General features: G+C 44.3%; 1 protein-coding gene across 6 annotated transcripts in view; it reads left to right on the forward strand.

Annotated features, from left to right (window-relative positions):
- Nucleotides 1-10,881, forward strand: part of LOC107195125 (serine/threonine-protein kinase tricorner) — a 36,773-nt gene extending 25,892 nt beyond the window's left edge. For 5 of the 6 annotated variants that reach the window (XM_015584904.1, XM_015584908.1, XM_015584905.1 and 2 more), the window contains 9 exons: nt 6,479-6,555; nt 6,717-6,950; nt 7,038-7,245; nt 7,385-7,502; nt 7,606-7,745; nt 7,841-8,041; nt 8,204-8,356; nt 8,483-8,641; nt 8,740-10,881. In XM_015584904.1, coding sequence (XP_015440390.1) covers nt 6,479-6,555; nt 6,717-6,950; nt 7,038-7,245; nt 7,385-7,502; nt 7,606-7,745; nt 7,841-8,041; nt 8,204-8,356; nt 8,483-8,641; nt 8,740-8,855 — 1,406 coding nt within the window. In that variant the 3' untranslated portion in view covers nt 8,856-10,881. Of the gene's footprint in view, nt 1-382; nt 440-6,478; nt 6,556-6,716; nt 6,951-7,037; nt 7,246-7,384; nt 7,503-7,605; nt 7,746-7,840; nt 8,042-8,203; nt 8,357-8,482; nt 8,642-8,739 lie in introns of those variants that run through there. The other variant, XM_015584907.1, reaches the window with a different exon arrangement.
- Nucleotides 10,882-11,710: the final 829 nt, after the last annotated feature.

Here is an 11,710-nt window from a genome sequence, read left to right on the forward strand (position 1 = left end):
GCTCCACGCTGCGCCGCTCCATTCCGCTCCATACTGCTTGCTCCGCGCAACGACCAGCACGACGAGAAGAGGGACCAGCGGGAGTGAGTTGTCGATTAGTGCTCGTGCGACGCGTTTCGAGCCGGCACGCTGTTCTCGCTCGTAGTTTCAGGAGAAGGGCTCGGGTCGCGAGTAGTTCGCGTGGAAAATTTCCCCGCGACGCGTAGTTTGGTCACGTCGAGGGAAACTGTTACTTGGAAACTAGGAAAAGTGCTGTTCGTGGTTCTATGCGTTCGTCACGCGATTATCGTTTGGATGCGTGCGTGAGCCTACGGACCTCTCGAGGCCCGCTAAATTTGGATACACCTCGACCATGCGATATTCTCAGCTGACCGAGACGAAAGACGCGTCCAGCGATGCGCAGTCGCGCGAAAACATCTGATCGACTATAACGACGGAGGTACACACTTTTCGTTGCGATCCTCCCGCGAGTCGATGTATGTAACGTGTTTAAAGCGTACGCGGCTCGCTTGGCTTTTTCGGGAATTGTTTGCGCTTCCACCTACGATGGCTATTTCCAACGTGAAACGTTTCTTTACGTAACGCGACTCGCATAGTTACGACGACGAATTTCGTCGTGAAATGACGAGAATCTTCTCAAAACGGTGCTCGATCACGATCGAACGTTCCTACGTAAGCCAATGGCCTTCCAAAGAAGTAGTCTGACGTTTCGGTGGTGCAGCGACTGCATATTTCCGACCAAGTCAGCCGCTGTAACGATGGAACGTGATACGTTACCGCAAAGTCGTCAACGATAAACCGGGAAACGTTGACGTTAAAGGATTCCGTTCACACGGGGACGTTTTGCTAATATTCTGCCGTCCTTTGATCGGGTGTTTGCCTCTTCCCTACGTTGAGTCTACGACGAGTCTGCGTAACACAAACACCTCCTTTACTGTAAATAACATTCCCGTTTATGTGCCCGTACTTAAAACATATTTTACCTAGATACGTTCTTACCCGTCCATGGATGCAATCGCGGTGAGAACCTCATGCCTACCGCTAAGTGTCAGACGAGTTCGAAAAACCCGAAATACCGTCAAACATCGAATAGGACAAACAGTTAGCAACCTTTGGCTTTGAGAACTTCAAGATACTTTTCCGTTGAATGTAGTTGTTTTTGGTAAAAGCTAGTCACGATTCGTATTTCCGTGCAATTTGTCGTAGGAACTTCATAGATATTCAAATCTCGGATCGGATTTCTCGGATGCATAGAAATTCCAGAGGTTGTTCGCGTGCAAAGGTCGCTATCGCGTAGCATTGCGATCGACGAAGCTGGGAGAACTGTAATAAAGTAACCGTTAGTAGGTGAAAGAGCACGAGACCGGGCCACAACGACGAACGCCGCGCGCCGGAGCGAACGAGTGAACGCGCGCAGTGACTCAGACTCGAAGTATCCGCCGCGTGACACAGATACGCTTAACAAACCATTGCCGTTGCTTCTCTTTTTCGATCATTCCTGCAGCTACCTAAAGCAAACGGGATAGAGTCGTATATGCAACGAAGGAATGACGTAATGAACGCGGCGCGATTGGCTCCTCCTTCGATATTCCATCCTTTGTTGCAAAAAGTCTGGACTAGCTCTAGGTAAGGTGCGATGAGCTCGTATCGGTGCGAATTTTTAAACGAACATCTTTTCTCGGAGATCCACGAATCGCCTCAGACGTTGCAATAAACAGCAAACGAGAAAAGAAAAGAGTTAATCGTAAAAACGCGATATCGTAGGTACGTTGGTTATTTGTTCAAACGGTGATCTGTTTTTTTTTCTCTTTGGAAATAGTTGCAATGTTCTCACGACATTGGATGGTGTATGTGTGCGTGTGTGTCAGCACGCGCGAGTGCAGAAGGTGGTGAGGGGTTTCTTTCCTGAAGGCACGCCTTTGCTCGCGTGGACTGACACACGACCGTTTTGACCTAAATAACACAATCGGATCTCGATCGACGCGTTTATACCACGGACACGATCAACGATTCGCGTCGCGCTTTATCGCTTCGAGGGAATTGTAAACTTCGCAGCTACTAAGAATATCTACGCGGATTCGCGGTATATGCCTACATATGTATATAAAAAAGGATGGAGGTAAAGGAAAGGATGCTCGTGTAAAAAAGCTCGACGAAAACATTCGATTATAAAGTTGCGACTCTATTGCTGCAAAGAAATGGTTCAGCTCAAATGTGCGTTCCGAACGTGTCCTACTTTCCAAAGCAATCATCCTGTTCGTTTCAGCGTGCTCATCGGGGTTTTACCTATTTCCAAAGATACGAGGCAAATTTCTGGTTGACGGACCTTATATTTTCCTTTCAATGACGAGTACTCGATGAAACGTTTTGTCGTTGGGTCAAAATTCCTCGGCCTAAAATCACAGAAACGAACGACGAACGGGGTTCACGGTTGGATATCGATCCAAGTCCGCGAACGACTAGTAAAATAGCGCACGAGAAAAAAAAAGGGGTTGTTCGGTAACGTCATTTTAGTTTGAACCACATCATCCCTCGATTCCAATCGAACAAGCATTATAAGTCTCGTCCAGAAAGTGGTTCGAAGTTATTTTTCCTACCGTCAGCGGTACATATACATGTGTCACGATAACACGAGGATCAACGTGGCTAGCCGACGACGCTTGTGGACGACACAGTTCGAATGGAACGGAGACTGAGCTAATTTCGAAAAAGATCCTCTTGTCAGGAAATCGTATGGTCGTTCGGCTTTGTAGGTGAATGTACCGTTTGTTTTATTCCGGCGCCGCGCGGTACGACGTGCCTGCCCACACGGCGTGGCGCGGATCCTTGTTCGCCGCTACCAGAGAAAATCAATACGCGAGCCATTAAAGTTTATCGCGATGGATGTTTCCACGCAAGCAATATCTAATTATTAATTAGTGGAGAGCGATCCTTCGCGACATCCTTCCAGTCTCCGTTGATTACATTCTGAACGCGGTTCGTATAAACGCGACGCGTGGAAACAATATTCTCACAATGCACGTACAAGATAAGCTCCGATTGATTTAAATAAGCGATTCCAAAAAGCTAAGAAATGTCGATACTATCGCGGTTTTCCAAACGTTACGATTATTCGTTTCGAGGAAATGGCACAGAATTCATAGATGTTTCGTTGCACGAGCTATTCCTCGGAGCGGTACGCTAGGTCCTCGTCTTCGAAGAAAGCGTCCATTTCATCGATCGGTAACGGGTGAGCCGCCGTACTTGACCGTGAGAAAGCGTTCGAACGAAAGTTGTCAATAGAAATCCAGTTTGTTGCGCGCGTTTCGTTCGGTTCATGGTTTACCCGTAACACGGCGATCGGTGTTGGCGCGACCCAAGCGATTTGCATTACGACTTAAATTACAAGGCCTGTTATCACGGCAATAATAAAACAGAACGGTAAACCATGGATTATTCCGCGTTCGCGGTAATAAGTGACAGTCATCGTGCGCGGATGCAAATGGGTTACATACTAATACAAAATATGGATAGTCGCGTTACTAAAAAATTATTTGTAAGTGCATCGCGCAAAACGAGATGTTCTTCGACCGATCGATCATTTATTTTCTTGCTCATTCGAACTCTGGTATGGATTGTAGGATCCTCGAGATAAATTTTTGCGGTAATTTTTGGTCACACAGTGACTCTACTGTCGGTCGTTAAAGTTTCCCGGTCTTAGGAGTACATCGGAGATAACGGATATTGTTAATACGGAAAAAAAGTACAGACTACAGAAATCGGCTTGAATAGCTTTTGTGCGTTATTTAAAAAAAAATCAAGTACATCGTTGGACCTTAGCGACTAATATTACGATGAAATTCTTACGGCGGTCGTTGCTGTTCAGTTACCGCTTACCGTATGCGAAACGTGATATGTACTTGTAAAAATATATGGTGTCGTAGCGTTTCAACCTTTCATCGCGCCGAATGGCATCGATTTCTTGTACTTACTAAGCAAGGCAACTATTCGCAGGATTCCAGATACGAGCCGATCGTTTGATTTCGTTTAATTTCGTTTGATTACGTTTGATTATGGTTCGTTCAGTACCATTTCGGTTCGTTTCGATCAGATTCAGTTCGTAGTATGTACTTACATTGGACGTATGACGAGCTAGAAGGTCGCCTTTCATTATTTACACGATCGTTGAACGTAAATAATTTCTAAAAGCACTCGTACTGATAAGCACATTACCATCGACGCCTACGCCTACAGAAGTGACTCACACTCTCTTTGATGGTTATTGCGTTCGCTCACTCGTTCGCCTATACTGTAACCAACAACGTCGACCGTGTCCATGATCGACTAGACGAAACGGTTTACCTTACACCCGGTGTTTTGCGTTTAAATCAGAAAGTTTAACTCGATGTTGATTTATAGCGGACGCCGCACGATTGGCACGTTTCGTTTTCTGAGCGCTCCGCAGAGAGGGTTAAATATCACCAACCGATCCAAACTTTGTTTCTCTGCTCCCGCACGATTAGAGCCGGTCTACCATTTCTTTCGAATTGACGAAACGATCCATCTTCGTTCGAATTTAGCGCAATGAAGAGTTTAACGATCGCGATTCCGTCTATAATTCCGCTTGTCCTTGATATTGTAGCAATTTATTTCCCAATTAATTGTTCACGGGTTCGAATCGTTCGCTGCCGCTAATGCTCTCCTCGTCGCTTGTGTAATCTCGCAGCTACATTTCACCACGTCAATATTGCCAATCACTCGCGACTCTGCGACGAACGTAGTTTCGTACCACGAATTACTTCGATGCTCACTTTCAAAGGAAACCGAGTTCCGCGCTTCGGCGCGAGTCCTCGGTGAACTCTTAGTCGTCGAAACTTTCGTGATTCGCGATACGATATTCCGTGTACGCAATCGTCATTGAGGGGAAGTAATACGATTCACACGTTAAAGAAAATGTCGGTATTTTTTTCTACCATACTCTCGCAACACCTATGTACACACATACATGGTAAACACACGTGGGAACCGCAAACATTAGAACATATATTCATAGTAAATTTGAAAATGTTATCTCTGTTGAACGGATAAATAATACAATCATGAAAAACTGCAAGGTATCTTAATCCGTGCGTTCTTCAACCGTACGATGCTAGCTCTGGCTGGAAAAACCGAGCGCAAACTGTTTTCGCGTATTAGTAATTAATCCGAATTCTTTTGTACCTCGCTGCACATTCTTTGCGTGTTATGTTACCCTTTATATGGGGACAGAACGCGAGGTACGGCTTCTAGAATAGTCTAACAGCGGCCTTGTAATCCGTAATGTAATCAGCGCGTGACGTCAGTGTACCTAGTCCCTAGTTCCGTGAGGATCGGATCACAAAGTACACCTTGAGGACGCGCGCGAACCTCGAGCAGCGCATCCGGCGAATCTATTCAGTGCGCTGCAATGTTCCGCAATGCTCCGCCGACCGGACCAACGACGGAATCGATTACGGGTTTTGCAAAACTGATTTCCTTCGAAAGAGACGCGTACATGGATCGATGCTCCGAATCTTATCGAATCGATCACTTTATACCGCGTAGATTCCGTGCGAAAGAAAAACAGCCCGAAAGCTTAACCATCACGAGCCGAAGGATAAGAACCTATCGAAGAACGTAGCGGTCTGAAAGTAATTACGGACATTAGTACATATTATCTATGAATAGTGGTCGGTGTCTGGTATCGAGAGTGTATTATTTAGGTGTTGATAGACAAGGTGGTAGCAGAACCGGAACCGGTATGCGTGAGAAGTGTACGTAGAAACCAAGAGAAACTCGATACATTCCCCCTGACTACGAAACACTGCAGCCATTATTTAATAAGCTCTTCCAAGGCTGGTTGATCTTTGCCCCAGAACGCGCTAAACGACGATCACGACATTCTTGAGATGCAAACCGACATGACTTTCGAATGAACTCGCTGTGCCGCTCATCTTCAGATGAACTATATAGACTTAATTGATTTGCTGTTTGTTGCCTCCGAGTTCGATCGCGAAGCAACAAAGTTATCAATTCCGAGCAACGATCGCGTAAGAGAGATTTCATATTGTGTGCGTGAACGATGAAGCGAAGAAAATGAAAGAACCGCAATTAATTCCTACTAACAATTTCGTTTATGCAACGATCGCGTAAGAGAGATTTTATATTGTGTTTGCGTGAACGATGAAGCGAAGAAAATGAAAGAACCGCAATTAATTCCTACTAACAATTTCGTTTCCGTATACATGCACCGCGCGGAACAGGGAAAAATACTTTGTAACGTCGATTCACGATCCACAATGAGGTGAAAAATTGGCAATTCGGAAGATTAGGCTGGGGTTGATATCAGAGGATATTTTTATGGAGACGCGAAGGGATGATCCGGAATCACGGCGGGATCCGTGTCAGTGTCATTGGACGGGACCGTGGTTCTGGAGACTGGTGCGCGACACTCTGTGACCTCCTTTTGCATGTGTTACAGGGGTGCTGGAGATGGCGGCCACGGAGAGCACGATTCGATTCAGCGGCCATACGTTGGACAAGGCTACTAAGGCCAAGGTGAGCCGAGTTTTCCGCATTTTTCTTCCTTTCCTTCTATACGCGATCTTTTTACGCGGTTCCTTTCATCGCCGCGTACCCCGCTCCATGCAAGCAGACTCTTTTTTGTAGCGTTTCATTGTATATGTTTACATTAACGTTTATTGTATGTTTGTGGCCAGGTAACGTTGGAAAATTACTACAGTAATTTGATAGCCCAACATATCGAGCGAAAGCAGAGGCTCGCGAAATTAGAGGAATCACTGAAAGACGAAGGGCTTTCGGAACAACAGAAACAAGAGAAACGGTTGCAACATGCCCAGAAAGAGACCGAATTCCTTCGGCTAAAGCGTTCCCGTCTCGGTGTCGAAGACTTTGAGCCTCTCAAAGTAATCGGCAGGGGCGCTTTTGGAGAGGTACACTTTTTCTTGCTTTTACCTTTTGGCCAAACTGAATGTTGTTTTAACATAACGTAACCCTGGTTGTTTCTTCCTATGAAAAAGGTGAGACTCGTTCAGAAGAAGGACACCGGGCACGTGTACGCGATGAAAATTCTGAGGAAAGCCGATATGTTGGAGAAAGAGCAAGTTGCGCACGTCCGGGCCGAAAGAGATGTTCTGGTGGAAGCGGATCATCAGTGGGTCGTGAAAATGTACTACAGCTTTCAAGATCCTATAAATCTCTATTTAATAATGGAGTTTCTTCCTGGCGGTAAGCGATTCTCGCTTTTCGTTCAGTCCTCGGAAAACTTGCTTGCGCAACGTTCCCTCGACCACTCGATCGTGGCATCGTTCCTTTCCTTCAACTTTTTCCATCGTTTACATTTCACAGTGCGGTTCTGTTTATACAGGTGATATGATGACGCTGCTAATGAAGAAAGATACGCTTTCCGAAGAATGCACGCAGTTTTACATTTCTGAGACGGCGTTGGCGATCGACTCCATTCATAAGCTGGGTTTCATTCACAGGTAAACCGTTAAACATCCTGGCGAATTCCATGTTTACCGTGGCGATCACCTAGAATCGTGTGCGACTACTCTTATGTTTCGTTCTAATCATTTTCTTTCGCAGAGATATAAAACCGGACAATTTGTTACTGGATGCACGGGGTCATATAAAGCTCTCGGATTTTGGGCTGTGCACGGGTCTGAAGAAATCTCATAGAACCGATTTCTATAGGGATCTTAGTCAGGCGAAACCTTCGGATTTTAGTAAGTAATCGGTTTCGTTTAGTCGTAGATAGAACCGCTGGCGTCAACCAATTGGCGAATGTTCGGGTTTAAACCGATGCTTGATCGCTTTTCAGTGACGTCCTGTGGTAGCGGTAGCGGTGGGGCGATGGATAGCAAAAGAAGAGCCGAAAGCTGGAAAAGAAACAGGAGAGCACTGGCTTATAGTACAGTAGGAACGCCTGATTATATAGCCCCGGAAGTATTTCTGCAAACCGGCTATGGACCAGCCTGCGACTGTTGGTCCTTGGGCGTGATCATGTACGAGATGCTCATTGGTAATACTTCCATTTATTCCCTCGTGTTTGTTCGTGTATTCTCGTGTCGCCTCGATCGCATTTCTCTTCTTACGCGCGATCGAACGTCGCGTATTCGTTGTTTGTCTTTTCTAAAATCTCCACAACACCCTGTCGATACGCTTCTCTTTACACGAATTTCAGGATATCCTCCATTCTGCAGCGAAAATCCACAAGAGACCTACAGAAAAGTTATGAATTGGAGGGAGACTTTGGTATTTCCGCCGGAAGTGCCTATTAGCGAGGAAGCTAAGGATACTATAATTAGATTCTGTTGCGAGGCTGACAGAAGATTAGGTTAATATTTCAATACCGTATGAAATAATACTTGATTTACCGATTATATGAACGAGCGTTCCAACGTTTGTTTCGCGTCGGTGTTCGTGTCCTGATTCGTAGGTAATAGTTCGTATACAATTTTAGGTGCTCAACGAGGTATCGAAGAGCTGAAATTGGCACCTTTCTTTCGCGGTGTCGATTGGGAGCACATCAGGGAGAGACCGGCGGCAATTCCGGTCGAAGTACGCTCTATCGACGACACCTCCAACTTTGACGAATTTCCCGACGTAAAGTTGGAAATACGTAAGTGTACCTTATCTGATTCGAATTAGAAAAAGTATCGAAGAAAAACGATAGTGCGGCATTTTCACGTTATTTTAAAATTTTTTCAACGATTTCAGCATCCGCCCCGATGCCTCAAGACGGAGAAGTAATATACAAGGACTGGGTATTTATAAATTACACGTTCAAGCGATTCGAAGGATTAACGCAACGGGGTACACCGACCAAGAAATAGCAACACCCTACCTCTTGTTCGGTTCCAACCGGCAGTCAACAATCTGACGCAACTGGTATTCCGGCCTTGGTACATCACCCACACCCTCCTTTGTCATCGACGACATCCCGGATGGATGGCTGATCCGTTCCATTTTTCTTCTTTTTTCCATACGGCCCAGTCTATCATTGAGGGTGAAACATCCTTGTGTGTATATATATGTATACGTTGTGCGACGATCGCGACGCGTCTACGTACATACTAATAAACGCAAGAGAAGAAGAAGAGGAGAGAATGACGAACGCGACTGAACGGCGTAGAGGTCGACGTAGAGAATGTCGCGTCGTTATTTGTGAAAACACGAAGAATGAAGTGATCAAGATTTCGAAAACGAGCGAGTGTGAAAATTGATGCACATGTGATAAGGAAGAACCGAAATATTTAGTGCACCACGTAATAATTCGCGGCGGTCTTCTGCTACGAAAGACTATGAAAGTTTTCTTTCCGATTTGCTCTCGGCATTGTTTCCATCCGACCTTTGACACGCAGCATAATAAGCTCTCTGTAGTGATAATATTAATGGGAAAACAAAGATGGAGCCTCGGTCTCATGATTCTCGCAGTGCATACAATTTTGACGTGGAATAATAATTTCGTTCGATGCGTTCTTTTCTCCTTTTAACGAAATACTGGCCCGGCTCTCCTTTTAGCTCTCTTTTCGATGTTGTATTTATAGCTAGTACTGTGATATGAAATTGTTTGAAAGTTTTGTATACAAATTGCTGTTTTGTCTGTTAACAAATACTGATCTTTACGAACGTTGCATTCTACTCGATTGTCCCTAGGTTTTCCCTAAACATTTAGAAATTTTAATTGTTAATGTGAAACACGTATTTTATATTATATATTTTTCGAGAGCTTTTGCCCGGATTTGTTGTGCCACGCGAACTTACGCGAAGAATGATGATCTACAAATTATTTCTCCGAAATGGGTCGCGTATTATTCGATTCTTCTTAATTTTCCATTTTTCACGTTCTCGATCGCATCTCACGCAAATGGTATTCCGACATTTCGCGGAGCGTTAAACTAACGTTTTAAAATTCTTTATTTACGCATATTGACGGTCCGCTTGAAACGCTATAATTAGGAGAAATCCTACTGCGGAATAAGCTTTGTGGCGCGAGCCATTGCGTAACATTTACGCTTTGCGACTTTCTGTACCGACATATGATGTATCGTTAAATAAAAATATTATTCCAAGGAATCGATATGGCAAAGAAACGATTGAGACGCGTACAAGGAGAATCATACAGGCACCGGGTCTCTTTCTTACAGATCATTTCTTCAAAGTGTTTCCGTTCGTGTCTGAATATTGTGAATATCGCATAGTAACGAACGCGAAGCTGACAAAGGACTCACTCGTAAGATTTAGGGCTCATTCGTTGCCTTATCAAGGTTCCTAACGCGTTCCAACCGTGCAGCCCAATTCATCACGAATAAAGAAGGAAAACAATATTTCCAAATCTGGATAAAACATATGTAGTCGTAATATTGAAGAAAAGAAAATTATCGACAATTTGTCGATGCGATCGACACCAGTTCATCTTTGGTACACACATATAATTTTTATAGCGATTTCACTGAAAAATAGATTTCAATTTAAAACGGACGCATGTGTCTACGCCTCCTGGGTTTGAAAATGTCTGGTAGTCGAATTATTTTATCAAATTGTCTGTTCAAACGTTTCGATCCGATTTGATTTATTTCGTTTCGTTTCGTTTCGAGTAACGCATACGGTTGCTTCAAGAGAATCGTTTCAACGAATACTTAACACCAATTGGATCGCGAGAAATTTCCTACATGCACGAAAGGATAAGTAGTGCACCGGCATCTTGTCTTGCATATTCTGCCGAACGATATAGTTTTATTTGGAATATAGCACCGCGAACAATATAGCGTTTACATCTTGTAGTTTGCCGACAGCCAGGGCACCATGGTAGTAATAGTACTAATTATAAAAGATGCTAGATAACATATAAGATCGCGTACAGATGTACCTACGCGTGTGCACGCTAGATACGTATCGCGTTCCGGCTGATAGTACTTGTATAAACGTTTCACTCCTTCGTCGTACGATCAGGCTTGTGTATGTTAACGATCAACTACTTAATCACGTTGCTATATACGTATTTCTAAAAAAAATTGTTTAGTACGACCGGATCTGCGAACGCTTCCAGCGTCGAGTATGGACAGGCAAAATTTTCGTTCAACGGCTTCGATCGATACGCGAAGCAAACTAGATACGCGTTGGAACAAAGTATTTTTCTAAATACATCGCGAAACGAAGAAATCACTCAGTCGAGGAAATTATTCCTGTACCTCTGTGTGGCAGCCTCGACTCGCGTTTCCTAGTATATTCTCGGGATTAAAAATGTCAAGCGTGTATCATTAACGTTCCATACTTCCATGTTCGAAGCGTGGCTTGTCCTTTTCGTGAAACGAAACAAAAAGGTCTCGATACTACAACCGAAAGATACCGAATACTTAGGTTTACGGAATACCATTTAAGTCGACAATTTTTAAGCGAAAGAACCGTTAAACGATAAATGCAAAACTATTTTCTGCACCGGTAAATATGAAACTGGTATGGAATGGGGAAAAAGTGTGTATGTGCGCGAATGCGTGAATGACAGAAACTAATGCCGAGAATGGGAGGGGGGGGAGGGGTAAACGAAAATTTGAGATATGAGGACGAAAGAGAGAAAGTGAGAGAGTGAGAGCGAGAGTGAAGGGGAAGGGTTAATAAGTTCAATAACCTCGTTGCTGCCGAGTACACATGTATATGCTCTGACGTCCAATGCTGCCAAGTAAAGAAA

This window comes from Dufourea novaeangliae, unplaced genomic scaffold (assembly GCF_001272555.1).
Source record: "Dufourea novaeangliae isolate 0120121106 unplaced genomic scaffold, ASM127255v1 scaffold49, whole genome shotgun sequence".
Taxonomy (NCBI): Eukaryota; Metazoa; Arthropoda; class Insecta; order Hymenoptera; family Halictidae; genus Dufourea; species Dufourea novaeangliae.